General features: G+C 49.5%; 1 protein-coding gene and 1 long non-coding RNA gene across 3 annotated transcripts in view; both read right to left on the bottom strand.

Annotated features, from left to right (window-relative positions):
- The window catches only part of AP3D1 (adaptor related protein complex 3 subunit delta 1), a 39,007-nt gene extending 28,791 nt beyond the window's left edge, over window positions 1–10,216 (bottom strand). For both annotated transcript variants that reach the window (XM_038567914.1, XM_038567916.1), the window contains exon 1: window positions 10,062–10,216. In XM_038567914.1, the coding sequence (XP_038423842.1) occupies window positions 10,062–10,157 (96 nt within the window). In that variant the 5' untranslated portion in view covers window positions 10,158–10,216. The remainder of the gene's footprint in view (window positions 1–10,061) is intronic.
- Window positions 10,217–22,929: 12,713 nt separating this feature from the next.
- Window positions 22,930–24,336, bottom strand: LOC119864599. The gene is made up of 2 exons (XR_005374474.1): window positions 24,033–24,336; window positions 22,930–23,447 (listed from the first exon to the last, which is right to left on the bottom strand). It is a non-coding gene; the product is annotated as an uncharacterized LOC119864599 (long non-coding RNA).
- Between the last annotated feature and the right edge of the window lie 300 nt (window positions 24,337–24,636).

The raw sequence follows: 24,636 nt of genomic DNA, 5'->3' as shown, positions 1-24,636 counted from the left end.
CCACGCTGTCGCAGAAACAATGGAGGCACTGCAACGGCAGAAAAACTGCTGGTCTGAATCCTCTACCCAACGACAGCATCCCCAGGGAATAGAGGCAGCTGTGTGGAGCTCGCCAACAACTGTCCCCGAAGCTCAGAGCACTCAGCCGGGAGGACTCACAGAAGTGGCTTTCAGGAAGGCCCTGCCTTAACGTGTTTTTTTCTAAGATTTTATATATTTATTCATGAGGGACACAGAGAGATAGATAGAGACAGTGAGGCAGAGACACAGGCAGAGGGAGAAGCAGGCTCCATGCAGGGAGCCCGACGCAGGACTCAATCCTGGGTCCCTGGGATCACGCCCTGGGCTGAAGGCGCTAAACCGCTGAGCCACCCGGGCTGCCCTGAATGTTAGTTTTTAGGTGGGAAAACAGCTCGTAGCTTGTGACTACTGCAGACAGGAAAAGGGGGGACAGTGACAAGGACAGAGAAGAATCTGTCTCCTGCTCACACAGGAGGACTTTAGTGTTACCTCACGGGAAGGTAAAGAAAGCACAGAGATCATAGTCCCCTTCTACTCACACACAACACGGCTAACAAAGCAGCAGAGTATTCATTCCCCTTTTACAAAAATGGTAAGGGCATGTGGACATAATCTAGATCTAGAAAATTCTATTAAAAATGTAAATTAGAAAGACTTTAAAGTCTAAGGTACAGGGGATCCCTGGATGGCTCAGCGGTTTAGTGCCTGCCTATGGCCCAGGGCATGGTCCTGAAGTCCCGGGATCGAGTCCCACATCAGGCTCCCTGCATGGAGCCTGCTTCTCCCTCTGCCTGTGTCTCTGGCTGTGTCTCTGCTTCTCTCTCTCTCTCTCATGAAGAAAAGAAAAGAAAAGAAAAGAAAAGAAAAGAAAAGAAAAGAAAAGAAAAGAAAAGAAAAGAAAAGAAAAGAAAAGAAAAGAAAAGAAAAGAAAAGAAAAGAAAAGAAAAGAAAAGAAAAAGTTAAAAAAAAAAAAAAAGTCTAAGGTACAGATGACTAAATACCATTGACATTTACTTATTTTAAGGCTCCAGGCCCAGTGTGGAGCCCAACTCAGGGCTTGAACTCAACCCTGACAAGATCAAGACCTGGACTGAGATCAAGAGTTGGACACTTAACCAACTGAGTCACCCAGGAGCCCCGACACACACACACACACACACACACACACACACCCAGAAAGACAAAAGGAAAGAAAGGAAGGAAAAGAAAAAAAATTAGAGGTGCAAGTATGATTCAATTTCTCAAACACCTCAGCCTATTCTGTGCAAACTCACACTTCAGCACAGAGCAAATCAAGGGCTGAAACACATGCCCTTTCCACATCGTCTTCTGTTAGAGGATTTAACCTAGATCAAAGGATACAAACTTCCCTCACTCAGGAACTCCTCAGGTCTATTCTAAAAAAGCCATTTCATGGGGATCCCTGGGTGGCTCAGCAGTTTAACGTCTGCCTTCAGCCTAAGGCATGATCTTGGGGTCCCGGGATCAAGTTCCATATTTGGCTCCCTGCATGGAGCCTGCTTCTCCCTCTGCCTGTGTCTCTGCCTCTCTCTCTCTCCCTCTTTCTGTGCCTTTCATGAATAAATAAAATCTTTAAAAATATAAAATAAAATAAAATAAAATAAAATAGCATAGCCATTTCGAACCTGGCCACTTAGCAGAGTTCCCAAGAGCACTTTATTTAAATCTAACAAAAAAACCCACAAAAATCAAACAAAACCCCACAACAGATTCCTAGGCTGTCCCTGGATCACCAGAGTCAGGGTCTCCATCCAGGGTGAGGTCCAGAGTGGGTTTTGCAAGCCCTGTAGTTGGTTCTGAGGTGCAGGCAGCTCGAAGACCATGGGCTGGACCCTGGACTTGTTTTAAGACCAACTTTAAGTTCACAGCAAAATGGGGTGGAAGGTGAAGTTCCCAAGGCCCCATCTCCCTGTAAACGCACAGCCTCCCCCATTACCAGCATCCCCGCCAGAGCCTAATATGTGTGACAGGTGATGACCAATATCAGGACATTACCAACCACAGCCTGCAGGTGGCCAGGGCTCACCATCGCTGCTGCACGCCCTGTGGGTTTGCATGAATGTCACGGACACCGAGCCCCCGTCACCGCATGGCCCAGAGGAGGCCCTGGCCCATAGACCCCCTACTCTGCTGAAGCACTGTCCCCACCCCGGCCACTGTGGGCCCTGTCACCACCTCCACGGCTCTGCCTTTTCCAGAAGATCCTAGACCTGGAGCCACATGGTGTGTGGCTTCCTTGTGTCTCTGGCTGCACAGCTCATTTTTAGTGCTGGACAGACCAGCTCACCTGTCAAAGGGCACCTCACTTGCTTCATCATATTTGAGAGGTTCTCTGGACTGTTCCAAATGTGCCGGTTCTGTCACTCCCCAGAGTTGTTTGTGGGCCCCACTGATTCCCCGGCTCAGAGACTTGGAGCCCACACCACAATGTACATGAACGTGGGGCCCAGAGGTCACAGAACTGCTGACCTCTGGGCCCCTCACGTGGTTGAGCCCACGAGAGCCTAGCATACAAGGAATATCCTACTGAGGAGTCTAATTATTTTTTTTTAATTTTTATTTATTTATGATAGTCACAGAGAGAGAGAGAGAGAGAGAGGCAGAGACACAGGCAGAGGGAGAAGCAGGCTCCATGCACCGGGAGCCCGACGTGGGATTCGATCCCGGGTCTCCAGGATCGCGCCCTGGGCCAAAGGCAGGCGCCAAACCGCTGCGCCACCCAGGGATCCCTGAGGAGTCTAATTAAATCAGTGTTCCAAGCTATTTGAATGTCTCAGACCACAAAATTTCAAATCAACACAATTGGAACAGGGTGGTGACAATTTTACCCACTTTGCAGAGGACCACCTGGCTGCTGTCTACCATCACCATCATTTCAATCATTTTAACCCAAAAATGCAGTAAATCAGTGAGGAAATGAAAAGAAATTCTACTGGCTATATTCAAGTGTAAGCAACAACAGAGGCTGCTGTCTTCGACCCCATTTGGCTGTGGCGACCTTGGAGAAGCACAAACCCAAAGGCCCCACGCAGATGCCCAGATCCACCACAGTTCCAGCAACCGAAGAGAGTGAGCACCCCACCCCTGTCCTGCCCCTCTTCCCACCTCAGGGGCACCTCCTCTCTGCAGTCAGCTCTCAGACCCTGTGCACAGTCATGGTCTTTCCCACCACCCTCATGGCCCACATCACTCTCAGTAGGGGTAGCAAGGCCCACCTAAGGGGCGGGAGCACCATTCAAAAGCCATAGGTGCAGGAGTACTGAGTGGCTCAGGGCGTGATCCCAGAGTCCTGGGATTGAGTGCCTCCTCGGGCTCCCTGCATGGAGCCTGCTTCTCCTCCCTCTGCCTATGCCTCTACCTCTCTGTTTCTCGTAAATAAATAAAATCTTAAAAAAAAAAAAAAGACTCAAGGTTTCTGCTCAGTCCGTGATCTCAGGGTCCTGGGATGGAGCCTTGTGGCAGGCTCTGCACTGGGTGGGGAGTCTCCTTGAGATTCTCCCTCTGCCTGTGTCTCTGCCCCTCTCTGTCTCTCAGGAATGAATAAATAAAATCTTTTAAAATATTCATTCATTCATTCATTCATTTATTTATTTATTTATTTATTTATGAGAGAGCAAGTGAGTGCGTGTGAGCAGGGGGAGGGGCACGGGGGGGAGGGTCTCCAGCAGACTCCCCACTGAGGGAGGGCTCCATCTCACAACCCTGAGATCACAACCTGAGCCAAAACCAAGAGTCGGGCGCTTAATTTAGCCACCCTGCTGCCCCATAAATGGAAATTTAAAAATATTTCTCTGAACTTCAAGCTTAAAGCAAATAAGTGTTATGGTATGTAAATCACATCCCAATAAAACTGCGTAAAGGAAAAACCACCTTAGATCATCAGAATCCCAACACGTTATCCCACACGTGAGCTGGGTGGACCTGCTGCTTCCGGTTTTACACAGGGGCTCAGGGCACTTGTGCCGGGCGTGCTCTTCCGTGCCCTTCAAGCAGCACCCTTCCCCCTGCAGCAAGCACCGACCCTAGAGACCCAGTCCCCCCAGGAGCCACCAGACACCCAGCTGAGCGAACAGAGCTGCCCAGATAGGTTAAAGGTCTAAGTCCTTCCACTGAAAGAATGTCTGTCCTGTGGATTCCAAACAGGCAGAAAGTGACCCCTACACACCAGGGGTCCCCCCCACCATGCGCCTGGCTGCCTGCCTAGCAGGGACAGAACCATAGTATGTGGCTGCACTTCTGGCCTATGGAAGCAGCCCTGGGGAAGCCGAGGCCAGGAGGGATAGGGAGGTGGGCGTGCCTGCCGTCTCTGTGCCCCCACAGGCCCTGGGCACAGCAGGATCGGCTGGGAGTGGGGGAAGCCCAACCTTGGACCCCCCACCTCCAGTCCCGAACCAGTAGATCTCCCAGAACAGAGGGTGTGTGTGTGTGTGGGGGGGGGTGACCGTGACATCTGTGCTTGTCCTGACTGGGGGAGCTCCTGGCAGCGAGTGAGTGCCCACAATGGCCCCATAGTAGAGGAAAAGAACCTGGCCTAAGCGTACCTAGGTCGCCCTTCCTTCCCTCGCCCGCCGCTCCCATTGCTCCTGGCTGCAGTGCAAGGGCAAGCCACACGGGGCTGGGTCCAAAGCAGACTCCACCCCAGCCCAAGCCTTGGTCCCTGCAGCTGCCCCGGCCTGGCTACACAGGTGCCTGCAGCCTCAGTGGGCCCTTCTAGGCAGCCTCTTCAAACCGGCAGCCAAACAGAAAAAGCAACCAAAGCCCCCACGAGGCAATGTCACAGGGAATGCAAATGGTCACACACCGAGGAAAGCATGCCCAGCTGTATGTGGTCGGGGACTCAGGGACTCAGAAGGGACCGCGCTGCAGGTTCTGACCATCCAAATGTGCTCCTGGGCACTCCCGGCCTGAGTGCCCGGCCTGCTGCAGGGAATGAGCACTCACTCCAGCAGGCGGGTGACAGGGCAGTGACAGCAACCGGCAAGGTGGAGGCAGCTCCTGCCCCGCACAACAGCAGTCCCACCCCCAGATGTCCAGAATGGATGCTGTGAGCCCCCTGCGAGGGGGCTGCAAGGAGGGGTCCCTACAGCAGAGGGCCAGCAAGGGGCCGGGTGCCAGACAGCTGTGTGCTCTGGGTAGAAGTTCGCAGACTGCTTAGGGACGCAAGTGTAAGTGATAAAATTATAACCAAAGCAAGAAAATTACACTCAGGGAACTCTAGTATTAAACTATCTAACATCCTATGCACGACAACCTCACAATCTGTAAGGTCAGGAAAAAAAAAAGCAAATCTAGAAAACGCTCTGCGTGCCTGTCTGGGGAGGGTTTTCCTGGGCTCCCCCGCCTGGGAGGGACACCTGCCAGCTCAGGGCTCATCCTACATGACTGTCCTCACCTCTGACGCCAGCCCCCTGTCTGTCGCCTGTGCTCTGACTGCTGGCTATAAACGAGTTCACATGACCCCCTCCTCTCAGGGTCAATTAATTTGCCAGAGCAGCTCACAGAACTCAGGAAAGCGCCTGTTCGCCTTTGGCAGCTGAGTACATAACAAAGGCTAGGACAAACATACAGACGAGATCGGCCACGTGAAGTGCACAGGGAGGCGTCCAGAAGGATCCCAAGTGTAGGAGCCCCTGTCCTTGCAGAGTCGCTTTGTGCCGCGCCACCCTCCCGGCACACAGATGCTTTTGCCAGCCAAGACTCTCCCCCAAGCCTACAGTTTAGAGATGTTCACAGAGCATCTCACACAGGTGGGACAGATCATTAATTCAACCCCCAGGCCTCTCCCCTCCCCCAGAAGATGGGGCTGGGGCTGAAAGTTCCAAGCTTCTCATGGTCTCTCCGGTGATCTGCTCCCATCCAGGAGCCCACCAAATCATCTCGCTAAAACAAAGATGCTTCTATCACCCAGGACGTGCCAAAGGATCTAGGCACTAAGGTCAGAAATTGGGGGAGGAGGGATCCCTGGGTGGCACAGCGGTTTGGCGCCTGCCTTTGGCCCAGGGCACGATCCTGGAGACCCGGGATCGAGTCCCACGTCGGGCTCCCGGTGCATGGAGCCTGCTTCTCCCTCTGCCTCTCTCTCTCTCTCTATCATAAATAAATAAAAATTAAAAAAAAAAAAAAAAGAAAAGAAATTGGGGGTGGAGACCAAACACGTAAACAAGAATGTTCCTAAGACTTTATTGCTTAGGGAATGACAAAGATTTTAGAAGCTCTGTTCCTAGAGCCAGGGACAAAGACCAAAATATGTATTTCTATATCACAATCTCATAGGGTCCACATGGCGACAATATGGGGTACACAGGGAGCATGGATGAAGGGAAGAGCATTAGGGAATTTGAGGAGATTTTTCTTATCAATGTGGGTCAGGAGTTCTCCTGAGCAATGTCTGGGGACATCTGTGGTTGTCACAAGTGGGGGGGTGTTCCTGGCATCAAGTGGGTGAGGCCAGGGATGCTGCTTAGCCCCTACAGTGCCTGGAATCCCCCCGAAAATGATCCAGTCCTGAATGTCAGTAATGCCGAGGGGAAAGACCCTGATTTCAAGTAATGACCCATTTTATTAAAGGAAGAGAACAGCACAAACAGGATCTAATTATCCTTAGAAGTTGTTAAAATAAAAAGAACCTCTTACAAACAGCCACAAAGCCCTGAGTAGCTGACCCAGGTCAAACCTGGCCTACACTGCAGTAACCGTCCCTGGAGTGGACCCCAGTTCTGCATAGGCCCCCATGGCCTGCATGGCCCCATTACCAACCTCCTGGGTGGAGGTCGAAGTCAGAAACAATGCAGTAATTCCACAGCAATTCCACACAGCTCCATCTTAATCTCTGATTACATCTTATTTCAAAACATTATGCAAACTGAATTTTTAAAGTTCTGAAACTCCAGTTAAGTAGAATGGAAATGTTTACACCCAAGCAAAAACAATTTGACACTACTCAGATACTAGTGGATCCACTGTATCCGGCAGTCAGTAAGGACCACTACCTAACCAGCAAGAACAGAGTCTTTAAGTAAAACTCTATGCCCAACATGCACAGACTCTATGACCCCGAGATCAAGAGTTGCAGGCTCTACAGGCTGAGCTGGCCGGGTGGGTGTCCCAGGATGCAGAAGACTCTCTCTTTCTCTCTCTCTCTTTCTTTCTTTCTTTCTTTCTTTCTTTCTTTCTTTCTTCTTTTTTTTAAGATTTCATTTATTTATTCATGAGAGACACAGAGAGACAAAGACATAAGTAGAGGGAGAGGCAGGCTTTCTGCGGGGAGCCCGATGTCGGACCCCCAGGATTGCGCCCTGAGCACAAGGCAGACACTCAATCATGGAGCCACCCAGGTGTCCCGGATGCAAAAGAGATTCTTAACAGGCACTCAGAATTGCCCACAATTTCTATGCACAGAAAAAACACTCAAAGCATATAGTCCAAACTCATATACAGGAAGGAAGTTCTCTTTTTCTTTAATAAACACCAAGCATATCTTTAAAGTATGGGTATGACTTTGCAACTTAAAAAGACTAAAAAAACAGCTTTCCTCCAAATATGAAGCCTACCTAAAATAAACTTAGAGAAGTCATTTGGGTCTTTCTCCCCCGATCATATCCAAAATTTAGAAGCAAGGATATCTGTAAGTGGATTTCACCCTACCTGCCGACATCACTTGTACTCTATCTTCAGGACACCTTCAGATTCAAAATAAATTCAAGTACCCTAGAAACATATGAACTAGACCAGTTCTGCAAGCTTTCTGGACTCATTTTAGGAAACATATTTCCATAGTAACCCAGTACGTACGCATACACACAGTTAAAAGCTGAAATAAGTTTCAACAAACAGCAGCTACTCTGTCGCGTACGGATTGGGATTTCCTAGTTTCTTTTTTAACGTAACCCACTAAATTGAATTCACAACCGACTAAGTGGATGCAGGCTGAGGTTTGGAAACAGCCAAGGAGACAGCTTCATGGGGTGCTCTGGTGCTCACAGAAGCCCCCATTACACCATCTGCTGTACCCTCCGAAGCATGCAAGGTGGGGAGGTGGCTCTCCCTGCACTTTATAAGGGAGGCTCTCCCCACCTCACCCAGTCAAATAGACCCAAGAAGCCGGACACAGGTCTCCCAACATCACAGCCATCTACTTCTCCAAGTCACACGATTAAATTACTGGGAATCACGCTGCATTCTCATGGGGTTTTCAAGTCCCCGTAGAGCCTCATTCGTAGGATGTCACACAGAAGCTTTAAGCTAAAAATCTATTATAAGCAATACACTTTGCAGGAACTACAGACCTGCAAAAACACACGTCCTTGCTGGGGTGCGGTAGGTAGACGGGAAGAGCCTACTGGAACCAGAGTGGGGAACTAGAAGAGTAGGGTCATCTGCTGCGTGCATGGGGGCGTAGACAACACCCAGGGTCAGAAGTTAGGCCTCCGTAACCAGCCTCCCGATCACCACCACCGTCTTCTGGTGAGGAGACCAGGGCACCAAGACGCCGTGTCCTCTGGGAATTGCCCACGGGTCGGGGGCAGGAGATTGGCCTTGAAGACTTCCGACAGCAGCCTCCCCACCCCCCAACATCCCCGTTAAAAGGGCCCCAAGGGTGGAGATGGTGCCAGCGATTCTCGAATGAGTATGGCTCAGGGAACAGCCGGGGACAGCCCTAAAGTGAGCGCCCTGCCTGGAGTGGGCCACGGGCCCTCCCCAGGATCCCAGAACAGGCTGCCCAGTAACACCCGCTCCCCAGAGAGAACAATCAGGAGGTCAACCAGTGCCAGAGGAAACCTGAGGGTGTGAGCGTGTTCCGAGGCGGCCGGCCGCTCTCGCCAGCCGGCTACTTCTCCAAGTCACAGACACTGAGGCCAGCCCTGAGCCACAGTCACCAACACTGCTGCCCAGAGCCTCTAACTCCACGCACACCCCAGGGCAGCCACGGTCGTGAAGGAGGATGGAAACGACCTAAAACAACCCCATTACTTTCAGGGGGAGGTCACGCCCATTCGGAAAACGTGCAACCGCGCAGCAGGAACTCAGGTCCCGCAGAAGGGCCCAGGCTGAGGGTGCCCCCCCGGGCGAATTCCCCGCCGCTCCGCACCTCCCGGCCGGTTCTGCCCGGCTTCCCGGCGCCATGGCGCGGCCGGCGGGAGCGGCTGGTCGTGGGCCCGCTGGGCGCCGAAGGGCTGCTCTCCCTTCGGGGCGGCCTCTCCCCGCCCCCCGCCCGGTCCAGAAAGGCGCGATGCCGCTCACGGCCCTCGCGTGGGAGTGGGCTCCGGGGAGCCACGAACTGTCCCCCACTCCTCTCCAATCTAGGTCACAGGCTGGGGGAGGGGCGGAGGGAAGGAAATGGTGCCCGCGGCGGCGATTCCACTTCTGGAAAAGCTTCCCCTCCCCTGGCTTTCGGGTCTCCAGCTGAAGCCGGCTTCCCCATTCCAGGACCCCTCCGCGGCTTCCGTATTTCGAATCAGGCTCCCGCTGTCCGCCTCCTGCCCGGGAGGGGCGGCCCCACCTTCCCGGGGACACGGGCGCAGGAGGGAGGCAAGGCCCGGTTCCGGACCGGGCCCCGGGGAGCGCCCTGGACGCGCACGCATCCCGGCACGGGGCCCCCACCCAGGAGTGCGGAGCCCTGCGGAGGAGGCCCGAGGGCCCTTGGAAGTCTCCGGCGCGGCCACCTGCAGGAGGGGAGGCGGGCGTCCATGGCCCAGCGGGCAAACCGAGGCCACGGGGCGGGGGGAGGCTCCCGGCGGCTGGTCCGACGCACGGGGGGTACGAGAGGTCCTGCGAACCGCGGCTCGGGTGCCGTCCGGGGCCGTCTTCGGCCCTCGGGGGTAAACTGAGGCTGGCGGAGGAAGCGGGCGAGGGGCGGCCCGGGTCTCCAGCAGGCGCGGCGCGAGACGGAGCGGGGCCTCGGGGGCGGGCTGGAGGCCGGGCTGGAGACCGGAGTCGGGGTCCGGGTCCGGGTCCGGGGCGGGGGGCGGGGGCCGGGGGCGGCCAGAGCCAGGCGGCCCCGCGCGGCGCGCCGGGCTCACCTCGTCCTCTTTGTGGTTGCGGATGCCGCGCACCAGGTCCTGCAGGTTCTTGTCGAACATGCGGTCGATGCTGCCCTTGACCATCTTGAGGGCCATCGCGGCGGCCGCCGCCGGGCTCGAGCCCCGGGGGGCCCGCGGCGGGGCACCGTGCGGGGGCCCCGGGGCCGCGCCTGCCGCCCGCGGAGCGCTGCGCTGCCTGCTGCCGCGGCGGGGCGGGCTCCCAGGCCAGGTCGGCGGCTGTCCGCGGGGCGGCGGCGGCGGCGACCCGCTCAGCAGGCCGCGCTCGCACTCCCGCTCCCCTCCGGCCCCGCGCCGCGCCGCTGGCAAATGGCGGACAAGATGGCGGCGGGTCAGCTGACGACGGGCTCCCCGGCTCGGCGGCCCGCCCCCGGAAGCCCCGCCTCCCGAGGAAGCCCCGCCCCACCACCTCCGGGCCACCACGTTTCCCTGGCGACGCCGGCCGCCCAATGGAAACGCAGACAACGCCCTCGCCGTCCGCGCAGCCGCGCCCCCTCCGGCTCAGGGCTCTGGCCTCTAATTGGTCAGAGCCCCCGGAACCCCGCCTACTTCCTCATTTCGGGGTCTAACCACGCCCCCCCAGGAGCAGCCTCCCTGCCCCGCCCCTCAGCTAAGTGACAGCTGTGGGTGGGGCCGGCGGTGGGCGGGGCTCCCACGTGGAGCTTCTCTGGCAAGTTCCCGGGAAGGAAACCAGCTCCGCCCTCTCGCCACCGCGGGGCTGACCCTGCTTGCGAGTCTTCACGGCCCACGCTGCGGCGAGCGGACACCATGGCTCCTGCGTGTCTCACAAAACCCAGTGGCACGGACAGCACACGAATGCGCATCCCCACTGGCAGACGCGCGGAGGCCCGGGGCGGGCACTCCCACGTGGTCATCGGTCGGACCCACCTTTATGAGGGCGCGATGGGCTCCCCCGGGGGCGGCGAGGGGTGGCGGCTGATGGACCAGACACGTGGCGCCCGCCCTCCAGATGCACCATTGCAGAGCAAAGAAGCCCCAGACTGCGTGAGAGAGCGGCAGTGTGTGCATTAGCTGAGGACTGCTGGCTGCAGTGTGGATACACAGAAACAGCAGAACAACTCAGAGGTGTCTGCAAATCTCTAAGACAACAGCAATCCGGGTAAAAACATACGGCCAGGGGGGGAAAAGGGGGGGGGGGAGAAAAAAAAACAAAACATACGGCCAAAGACCAACGTGCACCTCACAAAAGAAAACATGCAAAAGAAAAAAAAGAAAAAAGAAAACATACCAGTGGCCAAAAGATATAAAGGAAAAGGTCATCGGTCAGTAGGGAAATACTAATTTAAACAACGAGATGCCCTTGTACTACTAGGAGAGTGGCTAACATCGGAAAATATGACGGTACCAAGTGTCATTGACATGGTGTGGAACAACTGGAATTTTCCTTTTACTCTCCTGAGAGGAATATACAATGACACAGCTGCATTGGAAATCTGTCTGGCTGTATGTTGTGGTGGTGGTGGTGTGTGTGTGTGTGTGTGTGTGTGTGTGTGTGTGTGTGTTTTAAGATTTTTATTTACGAGAGACACAGAGCGAGAGAGGCAGAGAGAGAAGTGGGCTCCTCGCAGGGAGCCTAATGCAGGACTTGATCCCAGGACTCCAGCATACCACCTGAGCCAAACGCAGATGCCCAACCAACTGAGCACACAGGCGCCCCTATTTATTTATTTCTAAAGTAGGCTCTATGCCTAATATGGGGCTTGCACTCACCTCCTTGAGACCAAGAATAGCACACTTCACTGACTGAGCCAGCCAGGTACCACTGGCTGTATGTTTTAAGTGGAACGTATATACTTTATGACTCAGAAAATTCATTATTGTTCCAGATAAGAATGCAAAAATACATCCACCAAAGACTTGGATAAGAACGTTCACAATAGCTGCACTTATATTTGTCAAAAATCCAAAACACTCCAAATGTCCCCCAACAGAAAATGGATGCACAACTTGTGGTAGTCATATGACAGAATATTCTGCAGCAGTGAAAATAATAGATTATTAATACACAGAACAAAATGGATAGATTGCACAGACACAGTGTGGAATAAAATAAGCCAAACACAAAGGAGTGTGCATGACATGATTCTACTAACGTGAAGTTCAATTACAGGAAAACCTAATCTATGATAAAAAGAATTAAGTAACTCGAGGCTCCTGGGTGGCTCAATTGGTTGAGCATCTGCCTTCTTTGGCTCAGGTCATGGTCTCGGGTTCTGGGGTGGAGACTTGCATCGGGCTCTCTCTGCTCAGAGGGGAGTCTGCTTCTCCCTCTTTCTCTGCCCCTCCCCCAACTTGTGCATGCACATGCTCTCTCTCTTTTTCATTCTCTCTCTCAAAAAAATAATTTAAAAAATTAAGTAACTCATAGGTTACACAGCTGTCCATAGGAGAACTGGAGACTAGATGCTTAAGTTCTGGCATATCTGTGCGAAGAGATTCCTGACCAGCTGTTAAAAAGAATGTAGCAGGTAACTGCAATGGGAATTGTCTTCCCACCCTGCACAGCCAGACAATTGAACAGAATATATGAGATGATGTGTTTCAGACAGCCTATGATAGGCAGTACGGGACTATCACACCCGAGAGAAGGGAAAAAACAAGCCCCACTGTTACTCCTGGATTCTGCCTATAGGTGGTAGCCAGGCTGTGGTCAGAAGGGAAAACCCAACAAAACACAGTGGTTTTGTGAAGTGAGGGGACGAAGATGGGAGATGAGGGAGGTCAAGGTGGCTATAACTTTTAGGACAATGTACCAGAGAGCAGGGAACTATCTTGAGAAAGATATTTTCAAAGGGGCCCCCACAAGTCTTTGGCTGAAGGTCACTGCATGTGCATGTGGTGAAGCTTCACTAGTCCAGGCAAAAAACAATGGCTGAGAAACAGGGAGAATAAAAATAAACTTCTAGCCCCAAATAGTACAATATGAAAAATGCTCACTGCATGGAATTAGCAAAAGAGTAGATATTGAGGACAGATTGGTGAAATTAAGGATTTTATGATAAAAGTGTACTTATGGTAAAATATAGTACAAAAAATAGTACAAATATATATTTACAGGTTTATATAAATGTGTTTATATAATATGTAATATAAATGCATACTGATAATATGATATGAATATAACATAAAAACATACTTACAGTAAAAGCTATCTATGGGCAGCCCCGGTGGCTCAGCGGTTTAGCATCACTTTCAGCCCTGGGCATGATCCTGGAGACCCGGGATCAAGTCCCACGCCAGGCTCCCTGCATGGAGCCTGCTTCTCTGTCTGTGTCTCTGCCTCTATGTGTCTCTCATGAATAAATAAATAAAATCTTTTTTAAAAAGCGCTAAAATGAAATATACAGAGGACAAAAATGCTTAGAGGATGAACAGAACCTCAGTGACCTACAGGATAACATCAGGTAATCCAACATACATATAATTGGAGTCCCAGATAAGAAGGGGGAAAAGGAAGGACAAAAAAACAAAACCAAACAAACAAAAAAACCATGAATGGCAAAAAAAATTTACAAATATGATGAAAACCATAAGCCCAGAGGTCTAAAAAGCTCAAAGAATGCCATGAAAGATAAGCATAGAAAAACCACACGCACACACACTATAATTAAAGTATCAGAGGAGCACCTGGCTGGCTTAGGCAAGGGATTGAGTAACTCTTGATCTAAGGTAATGAGTTCAAGGCCCATATGGAGCATGGAGATTACCTTAAAAAGTAAAACAAAGTACTAGAAACCAGAGATAAAGAAAAAAATATTTTATTTTTTATTTTTAAAAATATTTGATTTATTATTTATTAGAGACAGAGAGAGAGAGGCAGAGTCACAGACAAAGGGAGAAGCAGGCTCCATGCAGGGAGCCCAACGTGGGACTTGATCCTGGGTCTCCAGGATCACGCCCTGGGCTGAAGGCGGCGCCAAACCGCTAAGCCACCAGGGCTGCCCTTATTTTTATTTTTTAAAGATTTTATTTATTTGAGAGGGAGAGAGGAGAGAGAGAGAGAGAGAGAGAGAGAGAACGAGTAGGGGTAGACAGAGGGAGAAGCAGACTCCCCATTGAGAAGATGGGGAGTCTGATGTGGGATACGATCCCTGCCCCGGGATCACAACTTGAGCCAAAGGCAAACAGTCAACCACTGAGCCACCCAGGTGCCCCAAATGACAGAAATTTTTAATAAAAACAATTCACCCCAGAAGACAATGGAGTATTAACTTTCATGTACCAAAGGAAACAAAACAATCAAAACAAAACTTTAAAATTCTTTACCTAGCAATAATATCTTTCAAAGCAAATACAGCTCATATTTCCAGACAAATAAAAACCAAGGAAATTTGTGATCAGTGGATTGACATTGAAAGAAATGTCAAAGGATGTTCTTTGGATAGAAGGAAAATGGCTGAACAGAAATGTGGGGGCATCTGGGTGGCTCAGTGGCTGAGCATCTGCCTTTGGCTCAGGGTGCGATCCTGGGGTTCAGGGATCACGACCTGCATCGGGCTCCCCACAAGGAGTCTGCTTCTCCCTCTGCCAGTGTCTGCCTCTCTCTGGGTGTCTCTCATGAATAAATAAATAAAATCTTTTAAAAAAATGATAAGGTAAGTACCAAGAGGAGAAAGTACTAACAATACATATATGTGACAAAATTAAATGCTAATAAAAAATAAGAAAATAAGACGACCAATTTCTTAAGTAGGTGAGTAGATTTGAACAGCTCAATTTTACCAAAGAAGATTATGAATATTGAATAAGCACATGAAAAGATAATTGCCATAATTAGTCATTAAGAAAATGCTCAATGGGATATCACAATACATCTATTAGAAAGATGGTTGAGCATCAGTGGTTGAGCGACTGACTTTGGCTCAGGTTGTGATCCCAGAGTACTGGGATCAAGTCCCGCATCACACTCCCTGCAGGGAGCCTGCTTCTCCCTCTGCCTGTGTCTCTGTCTCTCTCGCTGTGTCTCTCAAGAATAAATAAATAAAATCTTAAAAAGAAAGAAAGATTACATTTAAAAGCCTGTTAACACCAAGTATTGGCAAAGATGCACAACAATTGTGACTTTCATACGCGGCTGGAGTAAACAAAAATGGCACAACCACTTTGGAAAATGGTTTAGCAGTTTGTTACAAAATTGAAGATACATTTACTATATGTGCCAACAATTCCACTCCTGGGTATCTGCCCAAGAGAATTTCTCTTGGGTAGAAATTAAAACATATTTCCAAACACAGACCTATATGCAAATGATCATGACATCTTTATTTATAATAGCCCAAATGTGGAAACAATTTAAGTATCCATCAACAGATGGATGGATTAAAAAAATAGCATGTCCATCCAAATGGAATACTTCTCAGCAACAATAATAGATGAACTGATGCACACAACAACTTGGATGAATTTCAAAAACATTATACCAAATGAGAGAAGCCAGATTCAAAACATTACATACTGTATGCTTCCATTCTATGTAATTCAAAAAACACTGGAAAACATATTGACGGAAAATATATCTGATGTCCTGAGGCCAGGGATGAGTGGAGGGTTCATTGTAAAGGAGAAAGAATTTTGGGGTGATGGAAATGTGCTATTTGGTGATTGTGATATAGTTATACAACCATAAACAACTGACAAAACTAGGGGCGCCTGGGTGGCTCAGACAGTTAAGCATCTGACTCTTGATTTCAGCTCATGTCATGATCCCAGGTAGTGACATCAAGCCCTGCATCAGGCTCCACACTCAGCACAAGACTGCTTGGGATTCTCTCTCTCCTCCCCCTCTGTCCCTTCCCTCACTCTCTCTCTCCCTCTCTAAATAAATAAATAAATATTCTTTTTTAAAAGTCCAAAAATGGGGTGGCTTGGTGGCTCAGCAGTTGAGCATCTGCCTTTGGCTCAGGGCATGATTCTAGAGTACCGGGATCTAGTCTCAGATTGGGCTTCCTGCGGGGGGCCTGCTTCTCCCTCTTCCTGTATCTCTGCCTCTCTGTGCTTCTCTTCAATCAATAAATAAAATCTAAAAAAAAGTCCAAAACTTATCAAAATGTAAGTTTACAGTAAGTGAATTTAGTTGTATGTAAAGTATGCTTCAATAAAGCTGTGGAGGAAATGCTACAAGTTGAGGGGGATTTTACATTGTCAGGAAAAAAATGTAAAAGGTGGGAAAAGATACACCATCCCAATAGTACTCAAGAAATCTGGAGTAGTTGAATTTTTATCAGAAAAAAAAAATTGAAACAAAGAATATTACCAGGGATAAGGAAGGGGATTACAAAATGTTGGAGGGGTCAATTCACCAAGAGGATATAATAATCCTCCCCTAATAACTATGTTCAAAATACATGAAGCAAAACTGACTAGAATGAAAAGAAAAAATAATCAAATCCACAATTATGGCAAGAGAGTTCTTTTTTAAATTTTTTATTATCATTTTTTAAAATTGTAATTTATTTCTTCATGAGAGACGCAGAGAGAGAGAGAGAGAGAGAGAGAGAGAGGCAGACACAAGCAGAGGGAGAAGCAGGCTCCATGCAGGGAGCCCGACGTGGGACTCCGATCCCAGGTCTCCAGGATCAGGCCCTGGGCTGAAGGCGGCGCTAAACCGCTGAGCCACCCTCTTGGGTGCACTCAAGGGGCTGCACTCTTTTTTTTTTTTTTTTTAAGATTTTACTTATTTATTCATGAGAGACACAGAGAGAGGCGGGGACATAAGCAGAGGGAGAAGCAGGCTCCTTGCGGGTAGCCCAATGTGGGACTTGATCCCGGGATCCTGGGATCACAACCTGAGCCAAAGGCAGATGCTCAACCACTGAGCCTCCCAGGTGCCCTGGCAAGAGATTTCAACATTCCTCTCTCAGTAATTAGTAGAGTAAGTAGTAAATCAGTTAAAATATAGAAGACTTGAATAATACTATCATATTAGCCAAAAAGAGCAGTATGTACACTCTTCAAATACACAGGAAGGGCAGCCCCGGTGGCCCAGCAATTTAGCACCGCCTTCAGCCCGGGGTGTGATCCTGGAGACCTGGGATCAAGTCCCTCATCGGGCTCCCTGCATGGAGCCTGCTTCTCCCTCTGCCTGTGTCTCTGCCCCTCTCTCTCTCTCTCTCTCTCTCTCTCTCTGTTTGTCTCTCATGAATAAATAAATAAAATCTTTAAAAACAAAAACACACGGAATATTCATCAAGATGATTAGATAATGAGCTGGGTCATAAAATAGGTCTCAATATGTACAAAATGTTTCATGACTACAACGTAATTGAATTGGAAATTAGTGATATCTGGAAAACCCTAAAATATCCCTCTAAAATCAGTAAATATCTTAGAGGAGATATTTTGAGGTTGCATAATATCTTCCTTCCCATCCTATTTTTCATCTGATATTTTAGTATTTATGGCATGTATTGTTTTAGACTTGCTGGGACATTGCATACCTTTTGGCTTTTCTATCTCACAGCCTTCCTCAAAGCCCCTTCTCCTCATGCTCCAATACCCTCTCCCCAGAGGAAAGCCACTGTTAGCAGTTGAGGATGTCTCCTTCCAGACCCTCTCTCTCCATTTATGCATGCTGATCTTTACTTGTTCCATTTGGGGGTGGATGCATTTTCATACAATAAGAGCATGCTAATCTATTGCTTGCCTTCACTTACCAACATGTCTCGGATGCTGTTGTGAGCAGAATAATGGCCCCTAAAGATGCCCACATCCTGATCTCTGGGACCTGTGGCTATGCCACCTCATATGGTAAAAGGGATTTATGGATAAGGACCCTGAGATGGGGATGACCCTGGACTACCTGTAGGGAGGGAATGCAGCATCCTTACATGGTCCACACAAGAGGGAGGCAGAGGATGGGAGTCCAAGAGATGGGAAGACCCTACACTGCTCTCTGTGAGGATGGAGGAGGATCTGTGGACCAAGGATGTAGCATCTCTGGAAGCTGGAAAAGGCATGAGATAGGTTTTCCTGGGGCCCCTGGGAGGAACCAGCCCTGCCCACACCTGGGTTTAGTCAAGTGAAACCATAGTCGGACTTGTGACCTCCAGAGTGTACTGAAGAATGGTTTTGACAAGGGCCAATTTTTACCTACCTGGTTCTGGTGGGCTGCCTGCAATATCCGGGAGAGCCAGCAGAGAGCAGTGCTAGCCAGGGTCAGACATGGCGCCGCCCTTCCCTGAAATGATCTTGGCTTGGGAGCTGGGAGCATGGCAACCTGACCAGAGGTTTGGGCATCTGTCATCAATTCCAGCTCCAGCCTCAAATCAGTGCTCTCACCTATAAATGACCCATCCATCCATGCATTATCCATTCATCCAAGATCCACCTATCCACCATCCACCCCATCCATTATCCATCCATCCATCCATCCTCATCTATCCATCCATCCAACAAACCTCCCATCTGTCCGTGCTTCTGTCTATTCATCCATTCATTCAACAACATACTGAGTGTAGACCGTGTACGGACTTTGGCAGTGAACAGACATGGAGGGCCAAGTCACAGCCAAGAGAAGTTTTGGGGGAAACGACCACGCAGATGTTAGGACAAAGTGAAAGATCAGAACAAACAGCATGGTGGAAGAACGGAGAGAAAGCTGGTGTCATTGGAGTGTAAGTGAGGAGGGGAGTAGAAGGTGAGCTGGGCAAGGCGGCTAGGCGTCACCTTACAGGAGTGTTCATAGAGCGCCTGTGCCATACCCCACACGTGTTCTTCTACTTTGATCCTCAAGACAATGGGTGGGGGTCATTGCAATTTTTGCTCCTGATAGCAGAGGCTCAGAGAAGGGCGGTCAATGAGCCAAAACTCCATAGCTAATTAAGTTGCCATATATGGATTCAGGTGTCATGTTTGTCTCCTGCTCCCAGGAACCTTTGGACTCAACTGTGTCACCATTAACAGACTCTTTTCTGCACTCGGCTTCACTGCTTTGAAGCTCTCTCAGGCCAATAAGGTGAACACCTGTTGTATCCGTCACCAAGTGTCATGATAATGCTGTGTAACAAACTACACCAAACTCAGGCAATAATCATCTATTTGACAGGAATCTGTCTATTCCCATCTTCAGGTGTGCTGGGCATCAGTAGAGCTAACTTAGCTGCTCCTGGTTCCAAGCTTCATGTTGCCCCATGTGCCTTCCACACAGGGTGTGCTGGTAAATGTTTAATAGCCGTCCTTGGGGTGGGGGCCGGGGTGGGGATGGAGGTGTTTGTCACCTTTGTCAATTTCTGTGGTGTAAATACTCCCACTGTGGCTTGTCTCAATTGACCATTGTGACATCACCGAATGTGACAAGAGGTGAGCAGTGGCAGGCCGTTACACACTGCCTAGGCCAGGTGGGCTGCTGTAACAAAAATACCATAAATGTGGGGTGGGGGCTTATAGACAATAGATGTTTATTTCTCACAGTTCTGGAGGCGAGGAAGTCCAAGATCAAGATGCTGGAAGCTCTCTGGGGCCATTTTTTTATAAGCACACCAATCCCACTCATGAGGACTCCACCTTCATGTCCTAATCAGTCCCCCAATGGCCCCACCTCCAAATTTCAATACACTGGAGGTTAGGCCTCAAGATACGAATCTGAAGGGGACAGTTCTGATGCAACTGATGTAAATAACCTGAAGCTATAACCTGCCTATATCTGTATAATCTGAAGCATGAACAACACATGATAACACCAAGGGAATGGTAAAACGAATGGGGATAGTGAGTTTTGAGTATTGGTCACCTTTGTTTTACATATAGCTTGTTTAAGTGTACATTTACATACCCTAACTTCTAACACTGGCTGTGTCTAAAACCCAGGCCGCAAAATAACTAAATATTTAACAATCAGCCCTTATGAGCCAGTGTGAGCTGACGTCAGCACGTTGCCAGCTCCACATGTCACTGTTCTCCCTCCCGGCGCCAGGCTACACACCCAGGGGCCGTGTCCCTCCCCAAGCGACTTCTGAGCACCCGTTATCATCCTATTGGCCAGAGCAAGTCAGGGGTGTCTCACCCCATGGGGCAGGGACATACTTCCTACAGTTAGAAAAATTTCAGCCTCACCTGACAGTGTGTTGACACAGGGAGGGGTTAGGAACATGGAAGAATGAAACAAGGAGCCACATCTGCCATCGTGTCTCCCTCCCTCTTTTAAAATAACAGCTATTGAAATGTTTGGGATGCCTGGGTGGCTCAGCGGTTGAGCGTCTGCCTTCCTCTCATGGTGTGATCCCCGGGTCCCAGGATTGAGTCCTGCATTAGGCTCCCCACAGGGAGCCTGCTTCTCCCTCTACCTGTGTCCCTGCCCCTCTCTTTGTGTGTCTCTTATGAATAAATAAATGAAATCTTTCTAAAAAAAAAGACGTGCCTAGGAAAACTCACCCCACCCCCTCCTGTGTGTGTCTCTTTAACTCTCATACGATCAGATTGACAACACTCTGACACCAGGTGTGACATCAGCCGGGAGCCCTACAATCTGACTCCCCAGGGAACACCACCCTCCTGGTACCACCACATGTTCGTTGACCTGGAAGTTCCCCAAACCTGGTAATTAGGGGATTTTATGGAGGTTTCATCACATAGCCATGATTGATCATCAGCTCAATCTTCAGCCCTTCTTCCCTCCCTGGAGGGTGAGAGTGGGGCTGAAAGTTCCAAGCTTCTATCTTTTTTAAAGGTCTTATCTTTAAAGCAATCTCTACACCCAGTGTAGGGCTCAAACTCAGAACCCCGAGACCAAGGAGCCAGACGCCTCACCAACTGAGCCGGCGGGGTGGCCCTGAAAGTTCCAAGCTTCCCGTGGTCTCTCTGGTGACCTGCTCCCATCCAGGAGCCCACCAGGTCATCTCATTAGAACAAAAGATGCTTCTATCACTCAGGACGTGCCAAGGGATCTAGGTACTCAGGGTCAGGAACTGGGGACAGAGGCTCAATAGCAGAACAAAAGATGTTCCCAGGCGCTCTTCTCATTCAGGAAATTCAAGAGTTTTAGGAGCTCTAGACAGGAACTGGGGGACAGAGACCTACATATATATTTGCTATTATTTCACAGGATATGATTTACATACCATAAAATGGACCCCTTTAAATGTACAACTCAGGGATCCCTGGGTGGCGCAGCGGTTTGGCGCCTGCCTTTGGCCCAGGGCGCGATCCTGGAGACCCGGGATCGAATCCCACATCAGGCTCCCGGTGCATGGAGCCTGCTTCTCCCTCTGCCTGTGTCTCTGCCTCTCTCTCTCTCTCTCTGTGACTATCATAAATAAATAAAAATTAAAAAAAAAAAATTTAAAAAAAAATAAATGTACAACTCAGTGGTTTTTAGTATATTCACAAAATTATTCAAACATCGCTACTCCAATTTTAGGACAGTTTCTGCACAAAACAAACTCCTGTCCCCATCAGCAATCATTTCCCACCCCCTGCCCAGCCCCCAGCCCCACCCAAGCCCCCTCCCCGTGCGTGGACGAGCCCGTCCTAGACGTGTCACACACATGGACTCACACCCTGTGGGGCCTCCTGTTTCTGGTTCCCTCCCTGAGCATGTGGGCTCGGGGGCCTTCCCGGGGGCGGCGTGTGTGGGCGCCTTGCACCTGTTTGAGGCCGAGTGATGCACCTGTGTGCACATACCTAGTCATCCACTCATGGATATTTCTATTGTTTCTACTTTTGACAATTATGAAAAATGCTGATGTGAACATCCATATACAAGTTTCTGTGTGGACACGTATTTTCATTTCTCTTAGGCATTTCCATAGGAGTGGAATCGCTGGATCATACGATATCTCTATGCTTAGTCTTCTGAGGAACTGCCAGACTATTTTCTGAATCAGTTGCTCTGTTTTACGTTCCCACCAGCAGGGTATAAGTGTCCCGGTTTCTGCACATCTTCTCCAACACTTGATATTATGTTTTTGTTTTTTTTTTTTTATTCTTGACATCCTGGTAGGTACGAAGCAATTACTCACTGCGCTTTGGATTTGCATTTCCCTGAGGGCTAATGATATTGAGCATCTTTTCATGCATTCATTGACCATTTGTATATCTTCTCTGGAGAAATGTCTATCAGATCCTTTGCCTATTTTTCAATTGGATTATTTCTATTTTACTTTTTATTTTTTTAAAAATTTTTTTTTAATTTTTATTTATTTGTGATAGTCACAGAGAGAGAGAGAGAGAGGCAGAGACACAGGCAGAGGGAGAAGCAGGCTCCATGCACTGGGAGCCCGATGTGGGATTCGATCCCGGGTCTCCAGGATCGCGCCCTGGGCCAAAGGCAGGCGCCAAACTGCTGCGCCACCCAGGGATCCCTATTTTACTTTTTAAAAAAGGTTTTATTTATTTGACAGAGAGCACACAAGTCAGCAGAGCAGTAGGCAGAGGGAGGAGAAGCAGAGAGCCCAACGCAGGGCTGGATCCCAAGACCCTGGGATGCCAGGTGCATCCAGGTGCCCTTCAATTGGATTATTTTTAAATTGTTGAGTTAGTTGTAAGAGTTTTTTATATATCCTAGATCCAAGTTCCTTATCAGATACCTGATATGCAGATAATATTTTCTTGTATTTTGTGGGTTGTCTTTTTCATTTTCTTGTTGGCGTTCTGTTAAGGCGCAAAAGGGTTTCATTCTGATGATGTGTAATTTATCTAAATTATATGCATGCGTGTGCATATTTTTAATGGATATGTGCTCTCATTTCTCCTGGCCACACATCCAGGAGTAGAATCTCTGGGCCATGGGTTATGTCTATGCTTAGTTTCAGTAGATAATGCCAAACAGTTATCTGAATTTATGATCCCCGCATCAGTGGTTGAGGTTTCCAGCACTATTTGCTCCCGCCAACACTCGGTTCTGTCAACAATGTTTATTCAATGAACACATGCATATACGTGATTGTTACGTGCCTGTCTGGCAGACCAGGAACCTGGATACTAGCGGCCTTCCCCCGTTACCCTGCATCCTAGTCCTCCGATTGGGACTGAGAAAGCACCTTCCCAGTGTGCCTGTGTGGGGAGGAGTCCCCGAGGGCTAGGCCCGGTTCCTGGGTGAACAATTTGGTACCTCCCCCCTACTTCCCCCAGAGACACCAATTAGGCTGTTTCAATGCCCTGCTAGCTGGGGAGGAGGTCCCAGCAATGAAGCCATCATCTTGCATCACTTGTGGTCCTGGTAACCACAGGCAGCGGGTTTGCTGGGGGGATGCAGAAGTGAGGTGGCAACAGAAGTGCAAGTCAGGCTTCCTGGGAGGTGGCTAGGAAGCCTTGAGGGGCCTGGTCCCAGTCAACGCTCCACCAGGAACACAACCCGACAGCGCGTCCTTGTCTTCTTAGCTGTGAAGCGCGGTCATGCTATTCCCCGTTGGCCTAATCTCATGGGAAGAAAGGAGGGCAAAGGTGTTCATTATATTGACATTGCTAATGGCGATAATGAGCATAAACGTTGAGCGTTTGTTCTAAGTTTTGTCCATGGTACATCATTTGATGCCCATACGTGGTTCATATAAAAATCAGAGGCTTAGCGCCTGCCTTTGGCCCAGGGCGCAATCCTGGAGGTCCAGGATCGAATCCCACATCAGGCTCCTGGTGCATGGAGCTTGCTTCTCCCTCTGCCTATGTCTCTGCCTCTCTCTCTCTCTCTCTCTCTCTCTCTGTGACTATCATAAATAAATAAAAAATTTTAAAAGAAATCAGAGGCTGGGTGGCTCAGTGGTTGAGCATCTGCTTTCTGCTCAGGGCAAGATCCCAAGGTCCTGGGACCATTGGTACATCTGCATGGGGTTTGGGAGGGGAGCCTGCCTCTCCCTCTGCCTGTGTCTCTGCCTCTCATGAATAAGTAAATAAAATCTTTAAAAAAAAAAATCAAAGATTGACCCCCCTCCTCCACACCACATGCAACTGCTAAGCAGCAGAGACAGGATTTGAACTCATATTTCAACCTCCGTGTCCCACCTTCAAAAATCCCACAGAGGGAAGCTCTGATTGGGCCTCTTCATCACCGTCCAAGGCCTCTGTTGGCTGGAAATCCCGCCCATCCGATAGGCTGCTCCTCCAACCTACAGGGCTGGATGCTTTGGCAAGGGAGCCAAACCCTGTGAAGGAACTCTGATCACATGACAGCATCACATGACAGTAAATACAGCTGCTCCGGCCCCCAAAAGTGAGGGGGGCCACTTCCCCCAAAGGCCCCCCTGTGCCTGTGGCAGGTGTTTGCATTTCTGGGGAAGAGAGAGATCCACCTGAGATACAGGACTGCCCATTAAATTTGAGTTTCCCTTGGGATCCCTGGGTGGTGCAGCGGTTTGGCGCCTGCCTTTGGCCCAGGGCGTGATCCTGGAGACCCGGGATCGAATCCCATGTTGGGCTCCCGGTGCATGGAGCCTGCTTCTCCCTCTGCCTGTGTCTCTGCCTCTCTCTCTCTCTCTCTCTGTGACTATCATAAATAAAAAAAATAAAAGCTCATTTCTTTTAAAAAAATAAATTTGAGTTTCCAGTGAACACTGACTTTTGTTTAACTGTAAGCATGTCCTGTTAAATATTTGGGACGTACTTACAT

This window comes from Canis lupus, chromosome 20 (assembly GCF_011100685.1).
Source record: "Canis lupus familiaris isolate Mischka breed German Shepherd chromosome 20, alternate assembly UU_Cfam_GSD_1.0, whole genome shotgun sequence".
Classification (NCBI taxonomy): domain Eukaryota; kingdom Metazoa; phylum Chordata; class Mammalia; order Carnivora; family Canidae; genus Canis; species Canis lupus.
Note: the sequence above shows the minus strand (reverse complement) of the source record. Positions and strands in the feature narration are given on the sequence as shown.